The 27599-nt window shown below is 42.5% G+C and overlaps 1 protein-coding gene across 18 annotated transcripts in view; it reads left to right on the top strand.

Moving 5' to 3' along the window:
* Window positions 1-27599, top strand: part of tncb (tenascin Cb) — a 496701-nt gene that overhangs the window by 384043 nt on the left and 85059 nt on the right. For all 18 annotated transcript variants that reach the window (XM_085965818.1, XM_085965817.1, XM_085965815.1 and 15 more), the window contains 4 exons: window positions 8776-9349; window positions 9634-11229; window positions 14694-14957; window positions 17671-17786. In XM_085965818.1, the coding sequence (XP_085821944.1) occupies window positions 8881-9349; window positions 9634-11229; window positions 14694-14957; window positions 17671-17786 (2445 nt within the window). In that variant the 5' untranslated portion in view covers window positions 8776-8880. The remainder of the gene's footprint in view (window positions 1-8775; window positions 9350-9633; window positions 11230-14693; window positions 14958-17670; window positions 17787-27599) is intronic.

Below are 27599 nucleotides of genomic sequence, written 5' to 3'. Positions count from 1 at the left end.
ATCTATTTTACCAGTTACTTCCTCAAAAAATTCCAGCAGATTAGTCAAACACGATTTACCCTTTGTAAATCCATGTTGACTCTGTCCGATCCTTTCCCCATTTGTCAAGTGCTCCGCTATTTTATCCTTAATAATGGACTCTAGCATTTTGCCCACAACCGATGTAAGGCTTACTGGTCTATAATTCCCTGCTTTCTCTCTACCCCCCTTTTTAAATATTGGGGTAACATTAGCTACCCTCCAATCCACGGGTACTGTTCCCGAGTCAATGGAGTTCCGGAAGATGATCCTTAGAGCATCTGCTATCTCCAGGGCCACCTCCTTAAGTACCCTAGGATGTAGTTTATCAGGCCCCGGGGATTTGTCGGCCTTCAGTCCCCTCAACTTACCCAACACCATATCCCTAGAGATACTAATTTCTGTCAGCTCCTCCCTCTCATTAGTCCCTATGTTTGCCGATATTCCTGGGAGGTTATTTGTGTCCTCCTTTGTGAATACAGAACCAAAGTATGAGTTTAATTGGTCTGCCATTTCCTTATTCTCCATTATATATTCTCCCGAATCGGACTGCAAGGGACCGACTTGGGATTTTACCAGTCTTTTCCTCCTGATATACCGATAAAAGCTTTTGCAGTCTGTCTTTATGTTTGCTGCAAGTTTACTTTCGTATTCTATTTTCCCCTTCCTGATTAATCCCTTTGTCCTCTTTTGCTGTATCCTGTACTGCCCCCAATCTTCCGGTCTGGTGCTTTTTTTTGCCAGTTGATATGCCCTTTTTTTTTATTTTATGCTGTCCCTAATTTCCCTCGTTATCCACGGTTGAGCCACCTTTTTAGGTTTATTTTTATGCCAAACCGGTATAAACATGTTCTGGAATTCTTCCATTCTATCTTTGAATGCTTGCCATTGTCTATCCACTGTCAATCCCCCCAGAAACACCACCCAATCAATCTTATCCAATTCCCGTCTCATACCCTCGTAATTCCCTTTATTTAAGTTCTGGACCTTAGTCTCTGATTCAATTTCCTCACTCTCCATCTCGACTGAGAGCTCGATCATATTATGATCGCTCTGACCCAAGGGGCCTCGTACAAGAAGATTGTTGATAAGTCCCTTCTCATTGCACAATACCCAGTCTAAAATGGCCTGATCTCGAGTCGGCTCCTCGACATATTGGTCCAGATAACCGTCCCGAAAACATTCCAGGAATTCCTCCTCCTCAGAATTTTTACTAATTTGGGTAGTCCAATCAATATGTAAATTAAAGTCACCCATGATGACAGCTGTGCTCTTATCGCACGCTTCTCTAATTTCCCTTTTTATGCCTTCCCTCACCTCCATATTACTATTTGGAGGCCTATATATCACACCCACTAACGTTTTCCTCCCCTTGCTATTTCTCATTTCTACCCATACAGATTCCGTTTCATCCGAGTTAATATCCTTCCTTTCCATTGCATTAATCCCCTCCTTTACCAGCAATGCTACCCCACCTCCCCTACCTTTTTGCCGATCCTTCCTAAATATTGTATATCCCTGGATGTTAAGTTCCCAGCCTTGCCCACCCTGCAGCCACGTTTCTGTAATCCCAATCAAATCATACTTGTTTACCTCTATTTCCACAACTAATTCATCCACCTTGTTCCTAATGCTTCTAGCATTAAGATACAAAGCCTTCAGGCTTGCTTTTTTCACACTCTCATTATGAATTAGTTTGGCCCTTTGTGTTTCTCTCCTTTGCTTATTGCTTCTCACCTTTCTACCATCTATTTCTGACTTCATATGACTTCCCTCTTTTCCACTACCTAGGTTCCCATCCCCCTGCCAAATTAGTTTAAATCCTCCCGAACCGCCCTAGAAAATATTACCCCGAGGACATCGGCTCCCTCACAGTTCAGGTGTAGACCGTCCCCTTGGTACAGGTCACTCCTCCCCAAGAACTGGTTCCAATGCCTCAAGAATTTAAATCCCTCTCCCTTGCACCACTGCTCAAGCCACGTATTTAGCTTATCTATCTTACTCTCTCTAAACTTATTAGCTCGTGGCACTGGTAGCAATCCAGAGATTACTACCTTTGAGGTCCTACTTTTCAATTTAGCTCCTAACTCCCTAAATTCAGCTTGTAGGACCTCCTCCCTCTTTTTACCTACATCGTTGGTACCTACATGTACCACGACAACTGGCTGATCCCCCTCCCCCTTCAGAATGCTCTGCACCCGCTCCGAGACATCCTTGACCCTTGCACCAGGGAGGCAACATACCATCTTGGAGTCTCGGTCTCGGCCACAGAAACTCCTATCTATCCCCCTTACAATTGAATCCCCTATCACTATAGCCCTATCCCTCTTTTTCCCGCCCTTCTGTGCAGCAGAGCCAGTCATGGTGCCCTGAACCTGGCTGCTGGTGCCTTCCCCTGATAAGTCATCTCCCCCAACAGTACCCAAAACGGTAAACCTGTTTTGGAGGGAGATGACCGCAGGTGACTCCTGCACTACCTTCCTGCCTTTACCCTGCCTTTTGGTCACCCATTTACTGTCTGAGCTAGCCTTTACCTGCGGTGTGACCAACTCACTGAATGTGCTATCCACAACATCCTCAGCATCGCGTATGCTCCAGAGTGAGTCCATTCGCAGCTCCAGCGCCGCCATGCGGTCTGCTAGGAGCTGCAGCTGGACACACTTCCTGCACACATAGTTGTCAGGGACAGTGTCCCTGATTTCCCACATGGCACAGGAGAAGCATGACACGGGTCCGAGCTGCCCTTCCATGACTTAACCCTTACAATACCCTTTTATTTACTACGATTTAGCTTAATTATTGAATTCTACTTAGAATAAGTTTGTGAAAGTACTCACCAACCAGTCACCTACCTGTTTTCTGGTGTTGTATTTTCACTGCCGCCTCCTGTCCTGGAACCTTCTCCACCTAGGTTAGGCTCCTGAAATAAAATAAATTGAACCTACCTTTTCAACTTCCCCTAACCCCTAAAAGGTTAGAGGAGGTGGAAGGGTGGGAGACACTACACTGTAGTGTTTCGGGTTTAGCAACAGCTCCACCTATATAAGAGTTACTGGCCTCCTGCTCTCCCGACTGCACCAGCAGTTACTGGCCTCCTGCTCTCCCGACTGCCCCAGCTGTGGTCTCGGGCCTCGCCTCTCTCCGGTTTTTATACCGGCTCTGAATCACTGCTCCCGACTGGTCTCGGGCCTCGCTGGTCGCCGGGTTTTCTCCCGAGCTCCTCCTCGCTGCTCCCGCTGGTCCCGACTGGTCTATATTGGAAGTTCCTTTCAAAACAACTCCCCTCCTTTCTAATAGCTGACTTCACAAATTAAAATGAATCTTGGCCATGACATAAATTAAATTAGTATTTAGAAAATGTTTGAATATTGTGTAAATGATAAGAGGGAGTTTTAAGCTTTATATGTATTTGATATAGTTTTTAATTCTCTACCAGTGCAATAAAGCTCTGATTTACTGCTTATACTTCTAACTAATTTGAACTTATGCTATTTTCTTGCTACTTTACGACCTAAGAACTGTCAATGGTAATCAATGCCCACTGCAGGGGTAAATGGATTTTTAAAATTCATTCACGGGATGTGGGCATGCTGACAAGGCCAGTATTAATTGCCCTTGAGAAGGTGGCGGTGAGCCGCCGCCTTGAACCGCTGCAGTCCGTGTGGTGAAGATACTCCCACAGTGCTGTTAGGGAGGGAGTTCCAGGATTTTGACCAGCAACGATGAAGGAACGGCGATATATTTCCAAGTCAGGATGGTGTGTGACTTGGAGGAGAACTTGGAGGTGATGGTGTTCCCATGCGCCTGCTGCCCTTGTCCTTCTAGGTGGTAGAGGTCGCGGGTTTGGGAGCTGCTGTTGAAGAAGCCTTGGCGAGTTGGCGGATGTACACAGTAATATAAAATCATCATGTAATTAATATAAATATGCTCTGTTCCATTTGAGATATGCAGTGTCTGTACCATGTAATGTAGACCTCAGTACGGTGAGTCTCTTGTGGGGATCAATTGTCTAGCCAATTGTGATAGTTATGTTTGCCCTTTACTGTAACTTTAATACTTGAGCACATGGAAGGAACCTGATGATCTAGCTTCTTGTGCTTGTCTGCTACTCATCTTGTATTTTGGGAACTGTCGGATCTACATGAGGAACTCACCTATTTTCTGATCTTCTAAATCAAAACCTAGAAGTTTGTACTTAGTGAAGTGTCATGCAGGTTCTAATTCACTCCACTCATTACATGGTCCACATGCCCTGTCCTTAACCTGGCCATGGTAAATTCCAGATTGAAGAATATTATCAGGAAGTGGTGCCAAGTGAGATTGAGGCATTACTCCACAGGGAGAAAAGAAAGATCTTGCATTTATATAGCGCCTTTCACAACCTCAGGGGGTCTCAAAGTGCTTTACAGCCAATTAAGTACTTTTGAAGTGTAGTCATTGTTATAACGTAGGAAACACTGCAACCAATTTGTACACAGCAAGATCCCACAAACAGCATTAAGATAATGACCAGATAATCTGTTTTATTGATATTAGTTGAGGGATAAATATTGGCCAGGACACCAGGGGGAACTCCCTTTATCTTTGAAATAGTGCCATGAGATCTTTTACATCCACTTGAGAGGGCAGACGGTGACTCAAGTACTGCACTGAAGTGTCAGCCTAGATTATGTGCTCATAGTCTCTGGAGTGGTACTATGAACCCACAACCTTCTGACTCAGAAGCAGGAGTGCTACCACTGAACCAAGGCTGAGACAGGGAGGGAGTCTGACTTAACCAAAGGCTGGTCTTGCGTCCCTCATTGTAACCGGATACAGATGCACACGTATAGTGCATGGACCAACAAGCATAAAATGGGCGGGTGGGTGGGAGGGGATTAGAATTAAAAAATATGAAGTTATTGCAAAAGAATGAACCTGCCACGATGGTAGTATAATGGAAAAAAGTATATTCTTGTGCTGTAAAATGAAGCAATTTTAGTTATGCTTTGATATTGGGACATAGTTAAAGTAATAATCTGTATTTTAAATATCATTTGCTATGTTGTGGTGTTTATATGTTGGTACAAATTGCTCTTTTATCATAAAGCAAAACAATGTGTTCCAGTTACAATTGCAAATGACAATGATACTTATCCTCACCTGACTGTCAAAATATATGATCCAGATCTGTAAATAGATACGAGCTGCTCGATTGAAGCCTTCTACTATATGCAAAAGATATTTTGTTGCCTCATTTATTTTTAAACAAGAGAACAAAACTGCCATAAGTGGACTGCCATCTCTCCTCTGAGGAATTCAGAAAGTCAACAAGGTTTTAAAAAAAAATGTAAACCAACAAATTTGTTAACTTTTAACAACAACATGACTGATTATTTACCTCAGGTTGTGGACTAAGCACATGGGAGGAATGGTGGCAGTCACCAAAAAGTTAGGAATGGTGTACATATTTGGATTTGCACTTGAACATCATTTTAAATATCCATTTTCTGGCCTTTGCGGCCAAGTGGACAATGGCCATTTAACTCGTGAAGCAGAATCAGGCCGGTTTGGGCCTGACTTTGCATCATTACTTGTGATTGTGTCTGAGGAGATGAAAAATTGGGGTCTAGGCCTTCAGATGCTGGAGGTTTAGAATCAGTAATGGGCCACTGTAATTCACGTCAAATATCAAACATTAGGGCAATTCAAACAATTCTTTATTTTAAATTCAAACATTTTTCAGTGCATGCAACAAACTTTTTGGTTTAAGGAATGGATTTCCCTTCGTTCTTGCATCACCCAAAACTACAATATTATTAGACTTTTGGCAACATGGGGAAGCAATTCTGTTTTCAATTAAAATTCTTTTTGCCTATTGCACATGTGTAACACTCAGCCACCTGCTGCCAAGTTTGCAGACAGTGAGACATTCCCAGACTCGTTTACTCTACATCGATAATTTTCCGGTGTGAAAATGGAACGTTCTGCAAGTTGGGACTTCTTCAATGTCCAACTGTTTGAGAAAAGTGTGCGGCAATTTTACTGACTTTCTCATTGTATTAAGGCGACCTAATCACTGCATTTACAGTTAGGGTTTTCCCGTTAAAATTCTTCCAGTTGTAATTTTTAAAGTGCTATTTTGGGCGTGACCATTGCCGCGCATGGTTTCAGACTGTTGTTGGATTAAGTGCCTGCTAATTGCTCCTGATCAAAAGGCTTTGTTTATACTCATTGAACCAAAACTTGCAGGACCAGGAAAACGGCAGTCAGTTTAAAGTGTCGCCATGGTGATAAAGTAGAGCAATTACAAACTTGAGCATAATAGGGTAGAGTTTACGCTTTGGGTGCAATCAGCGATGCCCAAAATTGTGCCCCTTTTGAAAAGCGTTTTTCCCCCAACTAGTTTCCGCTCAGATGCATTTGTGTATCACAGAACGCAAAATCTGCCACGAACCAGCGCAATCAGGCAAAAATTTGCTTTAAAAAATATTCCTTGATATATTTAAGAGTGGTAACTTGGTGCAGTTTGATTAATACAGCTCAAAATGGGTTTCACAAAAATATAAGTATTTTAAATCAGTGTCAATCCACCACCTGTGAGTAACCCGATTTTAACAGACTGAAAATGACTAAAAAAAATATGCAAAACTATTTTCTAGTTAGATTGAGATACAGTAGTCAGTTCCTTTATAAAATTTAATTTTTTTTATTCAAAACCTTTCAAAATGTAACTTCGCATCCTTGCGCCCAAAAGAACCAGCTTAATTTTTAGCGCCTCCTCAAAGGCTCACAAACGAGTACAATTAGCGGAAACTCCCAATGGTGATTCATTCACCTTGGGGGCATGGCCAGTTTTGTGGGCGGGACATGCATCTAAGGCGAAGCTTTTAAAACAAGTATAAAAGATTGTGGAAACTTAAGTTGCGCTGAACACAATTTGCCCTTAAAATTACACTCTTATGTGTGGGTTACGCCAATATCAGGTGACTTGCCTGAGTAACCAGCGGAATTGAGCGAAAACTCCAGGCCAATTTTTTTTTAAGTGACCTGATAGATATTCTAATTACTTTTCTATACTGCAGGAAGCAGTTTGACACTGGTACCTACTTTACAACATCTTCCGGTCATATGATGGTTACAATGCAGCGACTGGAATTAGACCAGTTAGAGACCAGTAGCTCCCATTCAGGTTCTAGGCAGGCAGAACCCTATTTACAACTGCTGGCTGCTGCATAGCTTGAACTCTAAGTGTTCTGTTCAGGAGCGAGCTCTCCATGTGCCTGATTACAAGCATATGTAGAGTTGACTCCCAAAAACTAGAGATTTAACTGATTAGAGAACAGGGATCAGAGAAATCTCGCCCTCTCTCTTTCTAAACATTAAAATTAAGACCTGTATAAAATGTCCACGGGTCCAATAGATGCGCTGAGGATTTTGCAAACCAATTTGACACCACAATGGATGTGCGGTGTCAAACCCAAGAGGTTGAGACTACCGCCTCACTCCACAGACAGGTGAAGCCCTAACTCTGAACTTACACTGCTGGTCTTATGTCGGTGGGAAATGGAAATGGCTTCCCACCAATGCTAAATGCCCCTTGAATGTTAGTGAAGAGCTAATGAGATAGCTCACCTGCTGTGAACACTTACCGGTTTAGAGCAGAAGCTTAAAAGGTTCCCAGCAATCTTATGGCTGCAGTTATACTTCAGCTGATGTGAAGCCACAATGGCTTGAGGCTGTCCTCCTCAAGATGGTCTCACGCCACTTGCCTTAACTCAATGTACCTTCAGTTTGGTTCCTAGTTGCACTGCAGTTTTCTAGCGGGCATCAAATAATATTTGTACCTATCATTGTGAGTAATTGATGCTCTTGTGTGATAAATATAGAAACTCTTCCTTATATATCAGCCAAAAAATAATTATCTGTTTAACGACTGATTTGCAGAGTTGGATGAAATGCAAATTATAATTTTATTTAATATCTTCACTGCCGTTGATGTTAGCCTGTGACAAGTGCCGCACCAATTTCCTTCTCCCCCCACCTCGAGAAATTGGCCAGGGTCAGTGACAGTGCCGCCCCACTGAAGGTCCACTGCCATTGCGTCGAAGAGGAAAGTCCGCCCTCACTATTTTAAAATTCCCATCTGCTCTACAACTGTCCACCTGACAGTTTACGATAAACCTTCATTATTTGTCTGAGTTGGCAAATAGCGTTGTTTGGTTACCTATTTAAGTGAAACTGAAAGCTATGTCAAATGTTATTACAATTGGTAACCCATCCATCACACAAGCTAGATCAGGGGTTGCCTGGAAAGAGTAATTTCTCAATGGCTGTTACACTATTTATCTTAGCTGTGCCTTGCTGTGACATGTTAATGCATTTCAGTCACATCTGTGGCTTCAGTGTTTGCAATTTATTTATGATACTGTAAAATCACAAGGCTGAGATCATAGGGTGTTTTAGTCATCAGTAACAATGGAATAGCCATTGCCGTAAAGTCAGCATTTGAAATCAATCACCCTGCCATCTAACATCATATTAGATGGCAACTTTTTTGACTTAGTTTTATTGAATGGATTTCTTCAAACAATGTTATTTGCCAACTCAGACGAAGAGAGTGAAGATTTATCTTAAACTGTCAGGTGGCCTCAACAAGTTCACAAATGTAATCATTAATTTTTTTCTTCCAAATGTGGGAAGGATTAAGGAAATGTCATGTCAGATTGTGAAGAGAAATGGGGCCCTTTGACAATTCTTTTGCTTGATATTTTACAGATAAATTGCATCAAAAAGGAATCAAAGCTTTCACCTTTTATCGCTGTGTGCTATATCAATAAATAAACAGACTGCGCTAAATAAGAAGATTATAAACCACCAAAAATGGGGCTTCAGTGGCACATTTTAGTTTGTTTCATGACAGCTCTGTTGGTGGAACAAACCCATGAGGGACTTATTAAGAGAGTTATTAGGCAGAAGAGAGACATCTTGCAGCCAAAAGAAGAAAATATCACTTTACCACTTGGAACCCAACCTATAAACTTCAACCATGTCTACAACATCAACGTTCCCCTTGGCTCGCTTTGCTCCGTTGACTTGGAGTCCCCCGATGGCATCGCAAGACCCAAAGCTGACTCCAGCGACCAACACATAGAGCACACGGTTGATGGTGAAAATCAAATTGTCTTCACTCACCGGATCAACATCCCCCGTCAGGCCTGCGGCTGTGCGGCAGGGCCAGATATCCGCGACCTGCTCAACAGGCTGGAGGCGTTGGAAGGTCATGTATCATTATTACGCGATCAGTGTGCTAATGGAGGATGTTGTGGAAATGGTGCCCAGCAAGGAAGAGGTATGAAAGTAGCAACTATGTGCTGTAGTTAAATAATTGTGGGTGTCACCAATGTAGACTAAAAACAATGCTATATCTATATATACAAGTTATGTGATTACAACAAACAGCTGGTGTATATTTCATCTCATATCCCAATAATTTATTATTAATAACATGTTCGGCATATTAGAACTCCTATAATTGCAATGTCCAAGCAATTAATGTAGTTAAAGCCCTTCCGTCTCAGCTGCATACTTTATACAAATCATGTCTTATGTACACTAACCAACATCTTTGTTTAGGTCGTGTTGATGTAAAACCTTTCTGTGGCGCAAATGGAAACTACAGTACAGATACGTGTGGCTGTTTATGTAACCCAGGCTGGAAAGGAATAAATTGCACAGAACCTGACTGCCCAGAAAACTGCAATAAAAGAGGCACGTGCGTTGACGGCAAGTGTTTGTGTGATGAAGGTTTCACTGGTGAAGACTGTAGCATTGAACTATCCTGCCTTAATGACTGCAGTGATCAAGGCAGATGTATAAATGGAGTCTGTCATTGCTTTACTGGTTACACCGGAGAAGACTGTGGCCAGGAGCTGTGCCTGTTTGACTGCGGTAAATATGGAACCTGTATTAATAGAGTTTGTGTCTGTGATGAAGGTTACACAGGTGAACACTGCAGGATAAAGCTCTGTCCTAACAATTGCAGCAGCCAAGGTATTTGTGTCAATGGACAGTGTGTCTGTGATGAAGGTTTGACTGGGGAAGACTGTCGGGATCTGGCCTGTCTTAACAACTGCTATAATCGTGGCCGCTGCGTTGATGGAGAGTGTATCTGTGATGAAGGTTTTACTGATCAGGACTGTTCAGAAATTATTTGCCCTAATGACTGTTATGACCGTGGGCGTTGTATCGATGGTGTATGTTACTGCGATGACGGTTTCACTGGTGAAGATTGCGGAGAACTTGTCTGTGTAAACAACTGCAGTAGCAATGGCCTCTGTGTCAATGGGCAATGTGTCTGCAATGAAGGCTACACAGGAGAAGACTGTAGCGAATGGGCCTGTCTGAACAACTGCAACAATCGTGGAGTCTGTGTCGATGGAGAGTGCATCTGCCATGAAGGCTTCACCGGAGAAGAATGTGATGAACTGGCCTGTCCAAACGACTGTAATGATAATGGTCAATGTGTCAATGGTCAATGTGTTTGTGATGAAGGCTTCACAGGAGAATATTGTGGTGAATTGGCCTGTCCAAACAATTGCAACAACCGTGGGCGCTGTGATAATGGGCATTGTATCTGTGATGAAGGCTTCGGAGGAGAAGACTGCAATGAACTCGTCTGTCCAAACGATTGCAATAAAGTCGGCCGCTGTGTCGATGGACAGTGCATCTGCAACGAAGGCTTCACTGGAGATGACTGTGGTGAATTAGCTTGTCCAAACAACTGCAACAACCGTGGCCGCTGTGTCAGTGGTCAGTGCATCTGTGAGGAAAACTATTCTGGAGAAGACTGCAGCGAGCTGATTTGCCCTAATGACTGCTATGATCGTGGTCAATGTGTCAATGGCCAATGCATCTGTGAAGAAGGCTTCACAGGAGAAGATTGCGGTCAACTGGCCTGTCCAAACAACTGCAACAACCATGGCCGCTGTGTCAATGGTCAATGTGTCTGTGATGATGGTTTTACTGGCGAATACTGCAGTGAACTGGCCTGTCTTAACAACTGCAATTACCATGGGCACTGTGTCAATGGTCAATGTGTCTGTGATCCAAATTACAGAGGTCTAGATTGTGGAGAGCTGGCCTGTCCCAATAATTGCAATGACCGTGGGAGATGTGTTGATGGTCAATGTATCTGTGATGAAGGCTACATAAAAGAAGACTGCTCTGCCGGTAAGTGATACCAAATATTTGGTTCCACTTGGTTTGTCACAGACAAATATCTATTTCACTCAAGTTCTATCTTCTATATTAGCTTTTATTGCATTACAGAAATTTATGAAAGTATCTACTAAAAGGAACACAATGCATTCAACTGTACTCGGCTGTCTATTATTTACAGTACAAAAGAGATCTGTATTGTATTTTACATGCCTAACAATTCTAATTTCATTATATACTTTTTAAAAGCTGAAATTAAACTCTCACATAGAAACATAGAAGATAGGAGCAGGAGTAGGCCATTCGGCCCTTCGAGCCTGCTCCGCCATTCAATGAGATCATGGCTGATCTCTACTGGGTCTTGTTCGTTCCCAGTCCATTTAGCTGTACTTTGCATTTAGATATTTTAGTGTTCAAAATACAGAAAAGGGCTGTACAGGAAGTACATATATTTAAATAAATGATCCTAGGTTAAAAATCACTTAGGTAAGCAATTGAATTGCTCACTGTCTGGTTTGGAAATTTGAAAAAAAAAGCTTCCATGTGAATCCAAGAGATTTTTCCATATGTTTGATAGACGGTGCCAAAAACTCTGCAGTTCATAAATACAAGTTATACACAATGGAACGAAACATGAGCTTAATCATCTTTTGCCATCCTCAATTAACTTTCTGAGATAGTCAACAACTGACAAAGTAGTAGCGCTGTTTAGTCTCTGCAGTCTTCTTGTCTGGTATGTCCAGAGGTTCATGGTTTAAAATAAATAAGATAGAGTCATTCTTATTTCTTACATCAATGTGTCACATCGGAGGAATGAAACATTCTTTTTGGTCTAACCTATTCCCTCTTGTACATTTTTCTCCTTTCGTAACCTTACTCCTCTTTGCGCTCTGCTTATGAATGGCGCTGTCCATCGGTTGGGTAAGTATGCTTTATGGAGGGGATAACTCCTCATGTCAATTTCTTTTCTCCACCTTCTTACCTGAGATGGCCAGTTGTAAAGAGTTACTTCATAGTTAAGCAGAGTTCTAATGCCAGCCAAGGCTGGGAAATAAACCCCAGGCTTACTGAATTGGGGTATTATGGCCTACTTCTGGAACATTTGGGTGAGTCCTAGGTATGCTTTCTACTAATTGAAAAAGCAATAAAAAGTTGAGTTTTATATTCTCTGGAATGATTATCAGTAGAATTCTAAATATTATGGTAAGAATGCATGAAATTACAACTTGTAATGAATTAGGCCGCAGATCAGATACAATCTATTGTACAATTGACCCTATCCTAAGCATTTAACCTCTTGAAGGAAATTAAGCACTCCCCAATCCCAAAGTAATTCAGCAAAATTCCAGAATATACTCCCTATCCTCATATTTCCTTTTTCTGATTTTAGTCAACTGACTTCCAAAGCACAGGAGCCAGGTGACCTGAAGACTACTTGATCATCTTAGTCTTTATCCCAATAACCCTCAATCCTTGTCTTAACCAGATTTCTATTTGGTTCTTTTAGAAGGAATTAATCAACACAGATTTTGTCTGGAATCTGTTCCACATATTCACCGCTGCAGGGAAATTGATTTTCCTTATCTCTAGTCATGCTAATTTTGAATCTTTGCCCCCCCCCCCACCGTTCTACATTCACACTCTAAGTTAAAACAAAAATCTACTTAAATCTATAACCTTTCTGGATCATGTCTTGCCTTACTGCAAATCATTTCTTAAGTGAAAACAAGGTCACTGGAATGGGATTAGCCAGGTAGATCATCATTGCCTTTTCCAATCCTGTATATTCTCATCTTCTGAGACCTGTGAGTATCTTCATAATTTGGGGCCCCGTATTTGGGGTCGCCTTTGTCACTCTTCTTTGTTCCTTTTCCATGCATCAGTGTCAAAACTACATGGATCAAGTTGCTATGATCTGGAATACACTGCCTGAAAGGGTGCTGGAAGCAGATTCAATACTAACTTTCAAAAGGGAATTGGAAAATTACTTGAAAAGGAAAAATTTGCAGGGCTATGGGGAAAGAGCAGGGGAGTGGGACTAATTGGAGAGCTCTTTCAAAGAGCTGGCACAGGCACAATGGGCCGAAAAGCCACCTTCTGTGCTGTGATTCTTTGATTTTATAACAATATACGCTCACGGCCTCACTGATAATCTACACAATGTTAGATTATTTGTTTTAATTTACACTTTCATGCATATGGTCCTCAGATTTAATTGCATGAAGAGAATTTTCCTCAGGAAACAAGCTAATTTAATTTTAATGGAGAGTGCTGCTTGCAAACAACTTAGGTAACATATCTGTAAATAATGTATTTAACATATTGGAAATCCCTATATATTTAAAATTATCTTTATTTTAAATTTTAAAAAATGTCCAGTATATAGCAGTCACTGTAACATTGAATATACTATGCAGTCAAACCTGCTCACAGAGGATTCAGATGGTTATGCAAAACACAAGAGTGATAATTTATTGATCCAAAAATAATTGTGGGAAAAGTCTATCAAAAAACATCTTGAAAATAAGCAGAAAGTAATCTCAATGAAGGTTTAATAAAAGTACAGTCATTAACAATCTTTGTGATGGATCAATGTAATATTTTGTATTTGTTGCTGACCACTTGTTTACAAGCAAATGCTAGTCATTGATGACCCATCAATGGTCATCTTACGCTGACTTGGCACTTCTGGCATCACTCTCTACCGAAGGCACTGCAGCTTGTTCTTAATAGCAGTCTGCAGAAGTATAATACATTAAATCACAGAATCTGGGATTCTTCCCGAATGGAAATAAGTGATCTGCCAAAAATAACTGGAAAGAAAGCAATAGTCGCTGCTATCAACTTTGCCATTCTCCTAGGGCCTCATGTATAAGTTAAATATGATGCATCTCTGGGAGATTCTTTATATATAAGGATTTCCTAGAGACCTCCCCCACCCACCCTGGAGTGGCCATGCACCTCATGACCCAGGACTGCATTCTTAAGTTACATAGCCCAGGTTAACACTGCACACTGAAATTTCCATAGAATTCCCACTACATCTTTTGTTAATCTGGAATGTGGATAATATCACATGCTGGATCTACTTTGTAGATAACTACTCAAATTTATTTAAACTTAAGCATATTTACTAAAACAAACATATGAGGCAAAATACTACACACCACAATAGGGTGTTACATATACATTGTGGTACATTGGTCTGTACTAATTGCTTCATATTGTATGGCTGACTCTTTATTTTACTCTCCCTCCCTTCCCTTTTATTTACCCTCTTGGCTCATTCTTATAATGCCCATCTTCTACTCTTTTCAACAATGGTGCTGCTCAGCATTATGGGTGCTGGGCCTTTGCTCAAATTTCTCAGTTTAGAAAATTTACATGAAGACAGAATTATGACCAGCATGCTCTTTCAGTTCTTTCAGTACTTTTTGTATTAATAACTTTACCACATATTTTGTTTCTTCCTGCAGTATCTCCCCCCAAAAATCTAAAGGTGACTGAAGTGACTCCTAAAACTGTGGACTTGGAGTGGTATAATGAAGTTAGAGTGAATGAGTACCTTATCACCTATGCCCCAACTGTCCCTGGTGGTCTACAATTGGAGATTAGCGTATCTGGAGACCAGATGTCAGCCACCATCCAAGAACTTGAGCCGGGGATTGAATATTTAATCAATGTTTATGCTATCCTTAACAACCAGAGAAGCATTCCTGTCACTGCCAGGGTAGCAATGTGTGAGTACCACCAGTCTCTGTAGGAATGTTAATTTGCACATTTAAGCCTGTGAACAGCAAACTTATCCCTCTGTGACTTGTTAATAATGTTGGTAAAAATGGCACTTCAGTAAGCTTCTATTAACACAAGAACAATCCCAGTTGTTAATTGGGAGAAAGCAAATTTACATCCCGAGGGCCAAAAGTAATTAAGAGGCAATAATGAGAAAACTGTAGGTTTGGTAAACACTTTTTTTCAATTAAAAAGTTCTAACATTGTGGCTCTAGTGGGAATTTGGCTTGAAATTTGAAATATGCATATTTAGGACTATTGTATACTATTTACCTGTTATAAAGAAACTAAAATTAATCCAGGCTTAGCGAAACAACTTTCAAAAATCGTGCTTTTAGATGCATGTGTTTGGAGACTTGAAGTAAAATTATAGCCAGATTAAGTATAGATAGAAAATAAGTTACTGTTGTCAGTAGCAACAAGAAGCTTCACCCCGATAACTGGGAAAATGAGCCTGAAAACGATTATTGCTGATGCTATTGTGTGCTTGTATCAAATTCCTGACTCTACAACTTTAATGGAAGCATCAACCCATTTATTTTAGTTAAGCTGGCTAATACCTCCATTAAAGTAGTGGGGAGAAATATTTGACACAAGCGCATTAAGTGTACGTCCATTACTGACAGTAATTTCTACCCTGTAATGTCTCCAATTGTGATCAATTTGTTTGATGCAACAAGTTAACGTTTTGATGAATTACTGGATGTTAAGCCATTTGACCTTGTCAACAAGTGTTAATGGAAAAGGGCAATATGCTACAGGTGGAATTTATAGCAAAAAACAACAAACTGTTACACAGGAAGTGTATTGCATTGATTCCAATTCAACAGCAAACCACAGTGGTAGAAATGACTTCACTAGGCTTGTTACCAAGAACTAACTTGAAAGGCTGCCTTAAACCGCACTGTGCACTGAAGTATCTATAAATTGCATAATTTGGAGTATAGCACAACTACTTTTTTATTGCCACTTTCAATTTAGCACCTGAAACCGTGACAATAGACAGGGCGTATCTATAACGCAGCTTCGCTCATGATGGTATTTGCGCAGAATCTGAAAAATAATCAAGGATAGACTTTTTGCAGCCAAATCACTGTCCAAGTATCGGGTTATTTGTTAAAGTAACAAGTCACTTTTGTAAGGATTTTAGTTACATTGGCCATTAAATGGCAACTCTGAGGACTTGCATCTGAATATAGAAAGACTGAACAGAAAATACATACAAATAAGCACATTAGAAAAGAAGATGGAAGGGGAAGTGATATAAGGAGAAAGCTCCCTGACCTTGTGTTGAAACAAGATGTATTCACTTCAGAGAGGCACCTTTGTTGTCATTGATTTTCACTGGGAGTTCAGGTCTAGTAAACGTTCTGTGGCATCAGCAGAACATTTACTTTGACCTTTTTGGCATATGCTTTTCATCTTGTGTGCTTTTAAACGTATTGCCCAATTAGTAGTGCATTCCATTTCGACGTATGTAAATGAACCTGACTTGAAATTCCACTCAGAGTGGGAATAGCCCCAAAGCAAACTCGCTAAGGTGGTTGTAAAAGCATCTTCTTTTAACTATAGGGCAGTAAGCCTTTCCTTTCATATAAATGAATTGCTGAAAAACTGAACAGCAGTGCAGAAACCATAAAGGTTACATATTCTCCAATTAGTTCTGTTTCATATGACCCACTCATTTGTCAGCAAATAGTGTTGGCCCTTAATCAGGGACATTGGTAGCCAATGATCCTCACTGATGTCAAAAAGCAAAGGCTCAAAAGGATTAAATATTTCTCATTTTAAAAATTAAATTAGCTGAAGGACATATGAGGTTCTCGGTTGGAAGACTGGTGGACGACTGCACCAAAGGTTGCACAAGTGACCTTGAGAATCTGAGAATGGCCTCAACTTTTCACTTCAGGCATTCTAAGTTCCTCCCATAACCCTGGGTCTACATTTTACTGCTGCTACCCCCCCCCCAGCTGCAGGCTGTGTTTGTAAATCACAGTGCAGATCCCTTCGCATTGAAGTCTTGTGATGGATATACTCTGTAAACCAATTTTTATGTGATCTCAACCAGAATTAAATGAATCAAAACTGTAACATAGAAACATTTCATATTGGAACTATTGATTTGATTTCTCAGTAATCCATATCAAAATCATGGCATAGCGGCAGCACTCAGCGGCAAATATTTCAAGTGAAGATTGATTTTCAAGTCTCTTTTTTTGAGTATAGCCACCCCTCGGGTTACTTTAAATATTTAATGGCTACATTTTAATTTGTGCCTTACCTTTGAGACAGATTCCTTAACGCTTAAGAGAATAAAAACAAAGTATCTTATTCTTTAAAGTAAATTGAAGCTGTACTCTTGCCAAAAATGTTGATTATTGATGAACGTTTGTAGCCTTCATTAATTTTGCTCCAAGGAGACATCTCGTTGACCTCAGAATTCTCCGTGGCATGCACTTCAAGTTTCCGTGAACGAGGAAACTGCAGTGAGGAAACAGTTAGCCAGGTCATTTTGCAACCCATGTGGCTGCTTAAACCACATTAAAGTTAAAGACTGTCGTTTGAAGATAGCCCTTCTCCTGACCTATAATTATTCTGGTGGAAATTATCTGTTTTATGTGAAGTTCCAGCTTTCTAGAAGTAATTCCTGCCTCCCTACAGATCTACCCACGCCAAATGGCTTGAGATTCAAGTCTGTCCGTGAGACCTCCGTAGATGTGCAGTGGGAACCTTTGGACATTGTGTTTGATGGTTGGGAGATCATTTTCAAAGCCCCGGTAAGTCAAACGTTACTACTCCATGATCACAAGACATAAAGGATGGTTTCAAGTGTGTTATTGATTTATTATAACATGGGCCAAATTTATTGAACAATTCTGGTGCCAATACTTTACGCCCATTGATAATTATATATTTTAAATTTCCAATCTTGCTTTTTAATTCACATGGAAAAAGGTCCTGGATCATTTCTTGTGACCTACAGTGTTCGTGAATCAAGTGTTTCTTCCTTGGTGTAGAATGAAAGTCAAGAAAGTGTGTATCTTTGTTATATTGACTTCAGAAGTAAGTCATATCATGTGTGGCATCAACTATTGTTGTATGTCTTTTAAATGTAATTTTATTTTTGTAGCTTTTGTCCCCCCTCCCCAAAATCTTCCCCTTGGTTACCTTCATCTCCTCAATAAAGTCAAAGAGATAGTCTAGGTCTAGACCATGGTTATCTTCACTGATCCCTGATACCATCAATGGCAGTTTTTTTGTTGATTTGCCATCAAGTACACCTGAACAATGCGTAAATGCAAACCTTCCCCGCCTCCACCCTCCCAGCTATTTTCCTCCTTCATTCATTAAGGTGCTGAGTTTTCTTTCACTTCATTCCTCTCCTATTACTGTCACATTTATTTATTCACTTGAAATGCAGACAGCCGTAAACTATTTGTACATCTGTTCCTGAAAAATGCATGACTAAAATCCACATTTTCTACTGTCACATGTTGTAACAGATGAATGTTACAAGAGATTTTCTTTCATCAAATCCAGTAAGCCGCAGCTAACTTGATGACACAGCAGAAAACGGTATGGGATATTTGGATAGAGTAAATCAAGAGAAACTGTTTCCAATGCCTGAAGGGTCGATAACCAGAGGGTGCGGATTTAAGGTGATTGGTGACATGAGGGAAAACTTTTTTACACAAGTGGTTAGGATTTGGAATGCACTGTTTGATAGGGTGATGAAAATAGGTTCAATGGTAGCTTTCTAAAGGGAATTGGATAAATACTTGAAGGAGAAAAAAATTGCAGACGTATGAGGAAAGAGTGGGGAAGTCGGACTAACTGCTCTTCGAAAAAAGCCGGTGCAGACTCAATGGGCCGAATGGTCTCCTTCTGTGCTGTAAGATTCTATCATTTGGTAGATAAAAAGCAAAAACTGCAAAAGTCTGATATACAGAAAGAAAATAAATAGAAAATGCTGAAAATGTGCAGCAGTAGTTCCAGTAGTGTCTGAAATTCAAAAAGACAGTTTGGGGTAAAGACCTTTCATCAGACTTGGGTTAAATTTGACTCTCTCATTATTTATATTCAATTTTAAAAGTACATATTTAACATTGTTTACTCAAACTCAAAATGGTATGCACAAAGAAATAAAGTTTAACTCAAAATGTATGTCAGTTGGTCTGCTTGAGGAGAGATTGAGTAGACTAGGCCTATATTCTCTAGAGTTTAGAAGAATGAGAGGTGATCTCATTGAAACATACAAAATTCTTACAGGGCTTGACAGGGTAGATGCAGGGAGGATGTTTCCCCTGGCTGGGGAGTCTAGAACCAGGAGTCACAGTCTCAGAATAAGGGGCTGGCCATTTAGGACTGAAACGATGAGAAATTTCTTCACTCAGAGGGTGGTAAATCTTTGGAATTCTCTATCCCAGAGGGCTGTGGAGGCTCAGTCATTGAGTATATTCAAGATAGAGATCGATAGATTTTTGAATATTAAGGGAATCAAGGGATATGGGGATAGTGCAGGAAAGTGGAGATGAGGTAGAAGATCAGCCATGACCTTATTGAATGGCGGAGCAGGCTTGAAGGGCCAAATGGCTGACTCCTGCTCCTATTTCCTATGCTTGTTTTAAGACTGTTTTATTTTGACCTTTGGATGTTATTAAGATTAAAGTGACGGGCCAGAGAAAACTAGAATTAATGGGCTGAATCAGGCCAAGACTCTTGAGACTGAGGCTCCCAACTATTCCATATAGCAACAATGTTTTATTGACATCCAAAACCAAGCTTCATACAAATTAATGTAATGCTCAGTACAGCAAAGGGATAACATTTAAAGGCGTGGTAGCACATAACAGATATAAAAGAAATAACAACAGAAAATGCTGGATCACTTAACAGGTCAGGCAGCCTCTGTGGAGAGAGAAACAGAGTTAACGTTTTAGGTTGATGACCTTTCTTCAGAACTGGAAGAAGTTAGAGGTTTAACAGTTAGCCAGTACAGAGGAAGGGGAAAGGAGATGGGGGGGGGACGGGCAGGAAAGAACAAAAGGGAAAGTTTCTGCTAGGGTGGAGGGCAGGACTGATTAAATGACAAAAAGGATGATGGCGCAAGGCAAAAGAGCATGGCAATAGGACCAGTAAAGAAACAAAAGATGGGTCCAGAGGCGATGGAAATGGTTACAGCAGAACCATTACCAGCATCTGCTGTCTGAGAAAATGATTATGATCTAAAGTTGTTGAACTCATTGAGGCTGGAAGGCTGGAAAGTGCCTAAATGAAAGATGGGGCCGAGAACAGAGTGGAAGAGGGTTGGAGAATTAAAGTGGCAAGCGGCTCGAAGCTCAGGGTTATGCTTGCGGACTGAACTGAGGTATTCGGATTTAAGAAAAAGTTTAAAAAGGAAAGGTCTGATTGCATCATGTTTTTTGAAACCTTTCATAGTATTGGCAGTCCAAATTGGACTCTAACTTACCATTTGTCTCCTTTGGACTATAAATATGATAGTTGTAATATACGTGGGTAGAATAAATGAAGGACAGAGACACCAGTTGCTAGTTCATGAGCTTGCTTTACTAGGCCAGAGCAAACTGAGCATGCTCATACTAAACCATGTGACAAATCATGTGATGAAACATTACACAGCTTTCCCCTTAACAAAAATGCACATATTCCCCTCTCAAATACAACAAAACGATGGTCCCACCTTTCCCAACATTACATGTACCACAGAACAAAAACTCATGGCTCTTTTTCTTTAAATCAATTACAAATGCTACAAATGAATGACAAATCCAGTTTAATAACAGGTTAGCGGAGCCTTTCTGATCTCCTTACAAAAGGTTTTGGTGTTAAACCAATTATCAAGCTGTTTTCTGGTTCTGAACTCAAAGATGACCCTGTTTCTATCCCAGATTTGTTTGAACCTGGTACTTCAGTTTCTGAAGTCTGAACGGAGTCCAACTCATGTATGTGTTCATGATCAAGTGGTTCAAGATCACGTCTTGGTTCATCTCCAGCAGAGATCGTTTGATCTACATGAACACTTCGGATGTTGTCACCAATTTCAACCAAATATCCCTTGGTTCCACCAACCTCTACCATGGTTCCTATATCCCACTTGTGTGAACTCGACTTGCTAGAGGGACTGAGAACACGAACTCTCGTTTTTTCTGAAACTGCATTCTTTCCGATTGCTGTCATAATAACATTTCTGACTCAACAGTTTCTGTTCAACTCTTGAGGCCAAATTTGGTTGAACAAGACTCAATCGTGTTCTCAATCTCCTCTTCATCAAAAGTTCTGCTGGGGTATATCTAGTTGTAGAGTTCGGAGTAATTCTGTACTTCAGCAAGAAATTTGTTGCTTCATGCTGAGTCCCGAACAACCCTGCAACACTTGCTTTTTGAGAGCTTCTTTTACTATTCTGACTGACCTTTCGGCTGCTCCGTTTGAAGCTGGATGATATGGTGGAACGAGAGTGTGTTCAATACCGTTCCATTTCATGAACTCTTGGAATAGAGCAGAATGGGCCATTGTCAGAAACAAGCTCTTCAGGTAAACCATGACATGTGAAGATAGACCTCAACTCATCTATGATACGTTCAGTTGTAGTATTTGAACCACTGGGGACGATTTTCTGACGTCTGAGGAGGCGGGTTTGGAGGCGGGAAAATCAGATTCAAAGAGGTTGGGTTTGAAACCCGCCTCCAACCTGCCTCCGTGGGATTTTGCCGGTGCCGGTTTTGGAGGTTGGGGAACGCTCCCGCCTGCAGCTGGCCATTGCGCTATTTAACATCCTTAAATGCTCGTTAATGACCTCTCTAAGCCTATTTTAAGAGGCCCTCATGGTTTTTCCAGCTTTTCGGTGTGATTCACGCACCTCCTAAACCATGCCAGGGTAAACCTGGTGGGTTGACTCGTGGGTGGCCTGCTCACTGCTGCAGGTTTAACAAGACATTGTTTATTGCAGCAAGGATTACTTGCAGGTGCCAGACATTGGCCTAGAAATTGGCCTGAGGCGCCCAAGCGGCGCAAAGTTCGCTTGTGCGCTGGAATTTGCGCCGCGATCGCCACATTAGCGATCGGCGCAAATTCAGTTGAAGTGCCCCTAGAGGGAGATGGGGCGCGGTTCGAGGCGCTCCGCGTCCCTCTTAGGGCGCTGAAACTGAATATCGCAGCGCAACGAGCCGCAGCGCCACACGCTGCGGCACGGCATGCTGCGGTACTGCAGGCCTTCCTCCCTCTGTTAAGGGGGAGGGGCCTGCAACAGCGCGATCCCCGCTCGCGAGTGCCGGCAAACGAGCCCGGCACCAAGGAGAAGTGCCGGGCTCTCGGGAAACAGCCGGCAATACTGCGGGGGGGAGGTTAGGAGGCCGGGGACGGAGGTGCTGGCAGGCGGCCGCCCCGCACCTCCACCTTAACTTGCGCCGCTGCCGGCACAGTAAGGCCCTGTGAACCGGGCGCGGGTAGCGAACGGCGCAACTGTGCCGTTCGCTACCAAATATCGCGAACGGGGCGCAAATGGGGCACTGCGCACACCGATGACGTCATTGGTGTCGGCGCAGCGCAAAAGGCTAATGCCACCATTAGCGCCCCTGCTGAATATCGCGGGAGGCGCAGCCAGTGGCGCTACAGCCACTGACTGCCTCTTTAGGCGCTAAGAGGTGGCGCTACTCACCCAATTTTTCCCCCATTGACTTTAAAAGGACTCTGAGCACTATTAGAAGGCCTTCTGAAGTCGGAGGTGCTGCAGCTTGACTCCATCAACTGTAAGACCTCCTTGGAAGACCCTCTCCCTGCTTGCAATGAACGCTTCCCCAAAGGAGGCATCTACAAGCAGCGTGGGAACCATTCGTTTTCTTTCTGCATGAACCTCAGATGAGGATGAGGAGGAGGAGGAGGTCAGAGCCCGAGATGCAAGGGATGAACTTATCATGGCCAGATTTGCATAGGTTGCCCAAGTTGGCACATGTCCTTTGCTCCATCCTAGGACATCATCGACAATGGACTCTCTGGCCTCCTTTCGTTCAGGTTGCCAAGCAAGTGTGGCAGTGCCCGCAATGTGGAGCTGCCAAAGGTGAAAGAACAGATCGCATAATGCCAACATTTTGGCTTCAAATCATTTTAATGCTTTCCAACAGGGTTGGTATTTCATCAATACACAGAAACAGTCTCCCAATCTGCACACAGATCTGGAGGTTATGGCTGCGCCACCAGTTAGCGCCCAAAGAGGGCACTTAGTGGGTTTAGTGCCACTGGCCACGCCTCCCGTGAAATTTAGCGGGGCACTAATGGCGGCGTTAGCCGGTAGCGCTGCACCGCCACCGATGACGTCATCGGTGTGCGCAGCGCCCCGCTACCACCCCGATCGCCAAATTTGGTAGCGCCCCCCCCGCTGTAACACCGGTTGGAAGGGGGGCCTACCTGCGGCGGTAGAGGCGCTGAGGTGCGGGGCGGCCATTTTTTTTGCTGGCCGCCTGCCAGCAGCTCTTCACGCAGCCGTCCCCGGCCTCCTGAGCCCCCCCCCACGTTGTGCCGGCTGTCTCCCAAGAGCCCGACACTTCTCCTCGGTGCCGTGCTCTTTTGCCGGCACTCGCGATCTCAGATCGCGCTGCTGCAGGCCCCTCCCCTTTAAGAAGGCGAGGAAGGCCTGCAGTACCGCAGCGCGCCGTGCCACAGCATGTGGCGCTGCGGCACGTTGCACTGCGATTTTCAGTTGCAGCTCCCCAAGACGGATACGGGGCGCCTCGAGTAGCGCCGCGCTTCCGTTTGGGGTGCTCAAACTGAATTTCCGGTGGGCGCTCGCGACTCCTTCCGGGGCAGTACTTCCAGCGCCCTGGCGAGATTGGGGCGCCACCGAATTTCTAGGCCTATATCCCTTGCCAGCTGTACCCACACAGCCTTGGTTTCTTTGGCAAGCCTCTTCCTCCGAGATGAGTGGAAGAGCACCTCCATGCTAGCTGTCACCCCCGCCAACAACATTTGCAGCGCCTCATCTGAGAACCTCGGGTAGGCCCTGGCCTTGGAATTGGACACAGTGGAACCTATCAGTGGAGGTGGGATTCAAACCACCCAAACTGAAACCTGCCCCCATCTCGCCTCCAGTGGGAAAATCACCCCCCATGTGTTTTACTTCAATCCACTTTGAGTGACTATCTACAAGTACCAGGAAATAATCATTTGCTTTCTCACAGAAGTCTACATGTACTCTCTGAAAAGGTCTACTTGGCTGTGACCAGGGTTGTGGTGGAGTTTTGGGTGGTTTGTTTCTGCAATTTTGGCAAACACTGCATTTGCTGACAAGTGATTCAAGATCACTGTCCAATCCAGGCCAGTAAACAAATTCTTGCAATTGATTTCATACTGACGCTCCCTGGATGTTCAGTATGAAGTTCGGCCATAATTCTATCTCTCAAAGAAGTAGGTGCCACCACTGTTTCCCCACTTGATACAACCTTGCTCACAAGACAATTCAGCACGATGGTTATGGAATGGTTTCAACTCTGTGTCCAGACACTGATCAGTCCATCCATTCAAGGTGTTTTCATACACTCTTTTCAGTGCTGAGTCCTTTTGAGTCTGATTTGCAATCTCAGTTACATTCACAGGAACGTCTTTGTCAACTGCACCTAGCGTGAAAATCTCACCTTCACTCCCAACACATGAGTCTTCATGTGGCAACCTGGATAAAGCATCTGCGATTGCATTTTGCTTTGAAGTGCGATATTCAATCGTGTAGTCATATTGTGACAACAACACTGCCCAACGTTGCATTCTTGATGAGGCCATTGCAGGGATGGCAGATTTGGGCCCCAATATTGCTAGAAGCGGCTTGTGATCAGTTATCGGGGTAAACTTTCTGATGATCAGGAACTGTTGGAATTTCTTGATTCCAAATACTATGGCAAGTGCTTCTTTTTCAATTTACATGGAATTTCTTTCACTCTTTGTGAGGGTTCGCGATGCGAACATAATTGGTTTCTCTTGGCCATCATCCATTATGTGGCTTATGACAGCTCCCACACCATAACTAAATTAAGCTCATGCTCTGCGCCGTAGTGCACAAGCAGAGCATTGCTAGAGAGACTTCTCTTACAAGCGTCGTAAGCTTCCTGGTGCGCTTTTGTCCACTTCCACTGGACATCCTTCTTGAGGAGCTCGTGCAATGGAGCTAACATGGTCACTAACTCAGGTAAGAATTGTGCGTAGTACTGGACCATTCCAAGGAAAGATCTTAACTCAGACATGTTCTGTGGCTTTGGAGCATTGATTACAGCAGTAACCTTTTCCTTAACTGGTTGCAAGCCATTTGCATCAACTTTCAGACCAAGGTACACAACCTCGGGCTGCACAAAAGCCTTTTCAATTTTACGTTGTTTGAATTCAACCTCTGAAGCACAAACTCTAACACTTCTAGATTTTCTTCCTCGCTGCTTGTTGCGATCAGCACATCGTCTTGATTGCATAAGCAATTTGGAATTCCTTGCAAAATCTTATCCATCGTAGCCTGGAAGATTTTGGGGGAGGACTTTACACCATACGGCAGCTTGGTGTATGAGTGCAGTCCCTTGTGTGTGTTGATGGTGAGATACTGTTAACTCTCTTTGTCAACATTCAGCTGAGTGTAAGCGTGCGACAGGTCAAGCTTGGAGAAAACCTTTGACCCAGAGAGGGCTGCATGCAACTCTTGCGATGTAGGTAACGGGTACTGCTCATCGTCAGCTGCTTGGTTGATAGTAACTTTAGTCACCACACAAGCGTACAGTTTTGTCTGCTTTGGGCACTACCACAATCGGGGTAGACCATTCACTTTTGTCAGTTTTTACTAGCACTCCATTTTCCCTCAGTTTCTCTAGCTCTTCCTCCACCTGACTTTTCAATGCATAGTGGACCGAACTTGCCTTGCAATAGACAGGCTTTGCGTTGGACTTGATGCGGATATACGCGTCATACCCAGTGATGCCCTCCTAACTGAGGACATGCTTTTACACTTGTTCAGCATTGTGTCGAGTCGCTTCTTTGAAGCATCTACACTGAAGATGTTTTTCCAGTCTAGTTTTAATTTTCTCAACCAGTCTTTATCCATGAGGGTTGGCCTGTTGTTGTCTCTAGGATTTCTCTGGAGTAGGTTTTTAACTCGATGGTACTCTTTGTAAGTGGTATTTCATTAAACTTACTCTCATATGTGTCCTTACTCATGATAGAGCAGTCCGCCTCCTTGTCGAAACACATATCAATATATTGCTCATTGATCAAAAGTTTTGTACGGATGTCTTTCTCATGACTGCTAGCATTGCCGCTAGTGGCATAGATACTGTAGATGCCTAGTTCTTCAATATCAGGTGTGTTCACTTCAATATTGTGAATTCTTCCCTTTTGTTGTCGCTGCTTTGCATTGCCACTAGAATGGTTCTTACTTCCTGCTTTAGATCTAACTCTGCAAGCTATTGAAAAATGGCCTTGCTTCTGGCAGTGAAAACACTTCACATTTATGTATTGGCAGGTCTGTGGTGAGTGATTTATATTGCAGTGATAACAATTCACTGAACTGCTCTCACTGACATGCTTTTGACTCGGTCTCACAGCTTTAAGTTCGGCGTTGGCTTTGTGACTGTAGATCTCAGCTGCACTAATCACTTGAGTTGGACGGAGCTCCCTAACATTCTTAGACGCCATCTCCATAGATAGGGCAATTTTGCATGCTATATCAAACTTTAGGTTCCGAGTGTTCAATAACTTGGACTGTGTGCGCTCATCAACCAGTCCACACACAAACTTACCTCACAACGCACGATCCAAAAATGTGCTGAACTTACAATGCAAAGACAGGTTTTTAAGAGCTACTATGTACTCGCTGATGGTTTCACTTTGTTTTTGGTTTCTGGTACCAAACTTATAGCTCTCTGCTATTTCTAATGGCTTTGGGTTGAAATGGTCTCCAAAATGACACATCCTTCGCTTTCCCTGGCGCAAGTAAATTTGTCAACATTCCGTAGACATCTGGCCCGATCGCCGTTAGAAAAATTGTTTCTTTATGTTCACAAATTACTTTATTTTGAGCTTGAACATTCTCATCTGCACCTTCGGTCTCAGTAATGTTATTGGCCTTAAAAAATATCTCCAATTATTCAGTGTAAGAATTGAATGGTTCACGAGCTCAGTCATACATGCCGAGGCTTCCGATGAATCCCATAGACACGGCCATGATTGTCTCAATCCCGTCGAACAGTGACTCAACACGCTACCTGTGTTGCTGTGTATGCACACATGAAGGTGAAGTACAGACGATTCCGCATCAGCATTAACAGTAAAACATTACAAAAAATTCAGTTTATGTGTCACGAATTCACCTTAAACTTTTCCACTCGAAGGTTGAACACTGTGTCTGTCCGTGATCCCTAAAAATAGCTTTGGGGTCCCATTCTCATCGCCAAAATGTAATATATGTGGCTAGAACAAATGAAGGACAGAGACACCAGTTGCTAGTTCATGAGCTTGGCTTTACGAGGCCAGAGCGAACTGGGCATGCTCATACTAAACCATGTGATAATACATTACAATAGTCATAGTACTAAATATTCCATGCCAAACAG

The sequence above is a fragment of the Somniosus microcephalus genome, chromosome 23, assembly GCF_052327205.1.
Source record: "Somniosus microcephalus isolate GS21.2 chromosome 23, FLI_Smic_1.0, whole genome shotgun sequence".
NCBI classification, from domain to species: Eukaryota; Metazoa; Chordata; class Chondrichthyes; order Squaliformes; family Somniosidae; genus Somniosus; species Somniosus microcephalus.
This window is presented reverse-complemented; position numbering and strand designations above follow the sequence as displayed.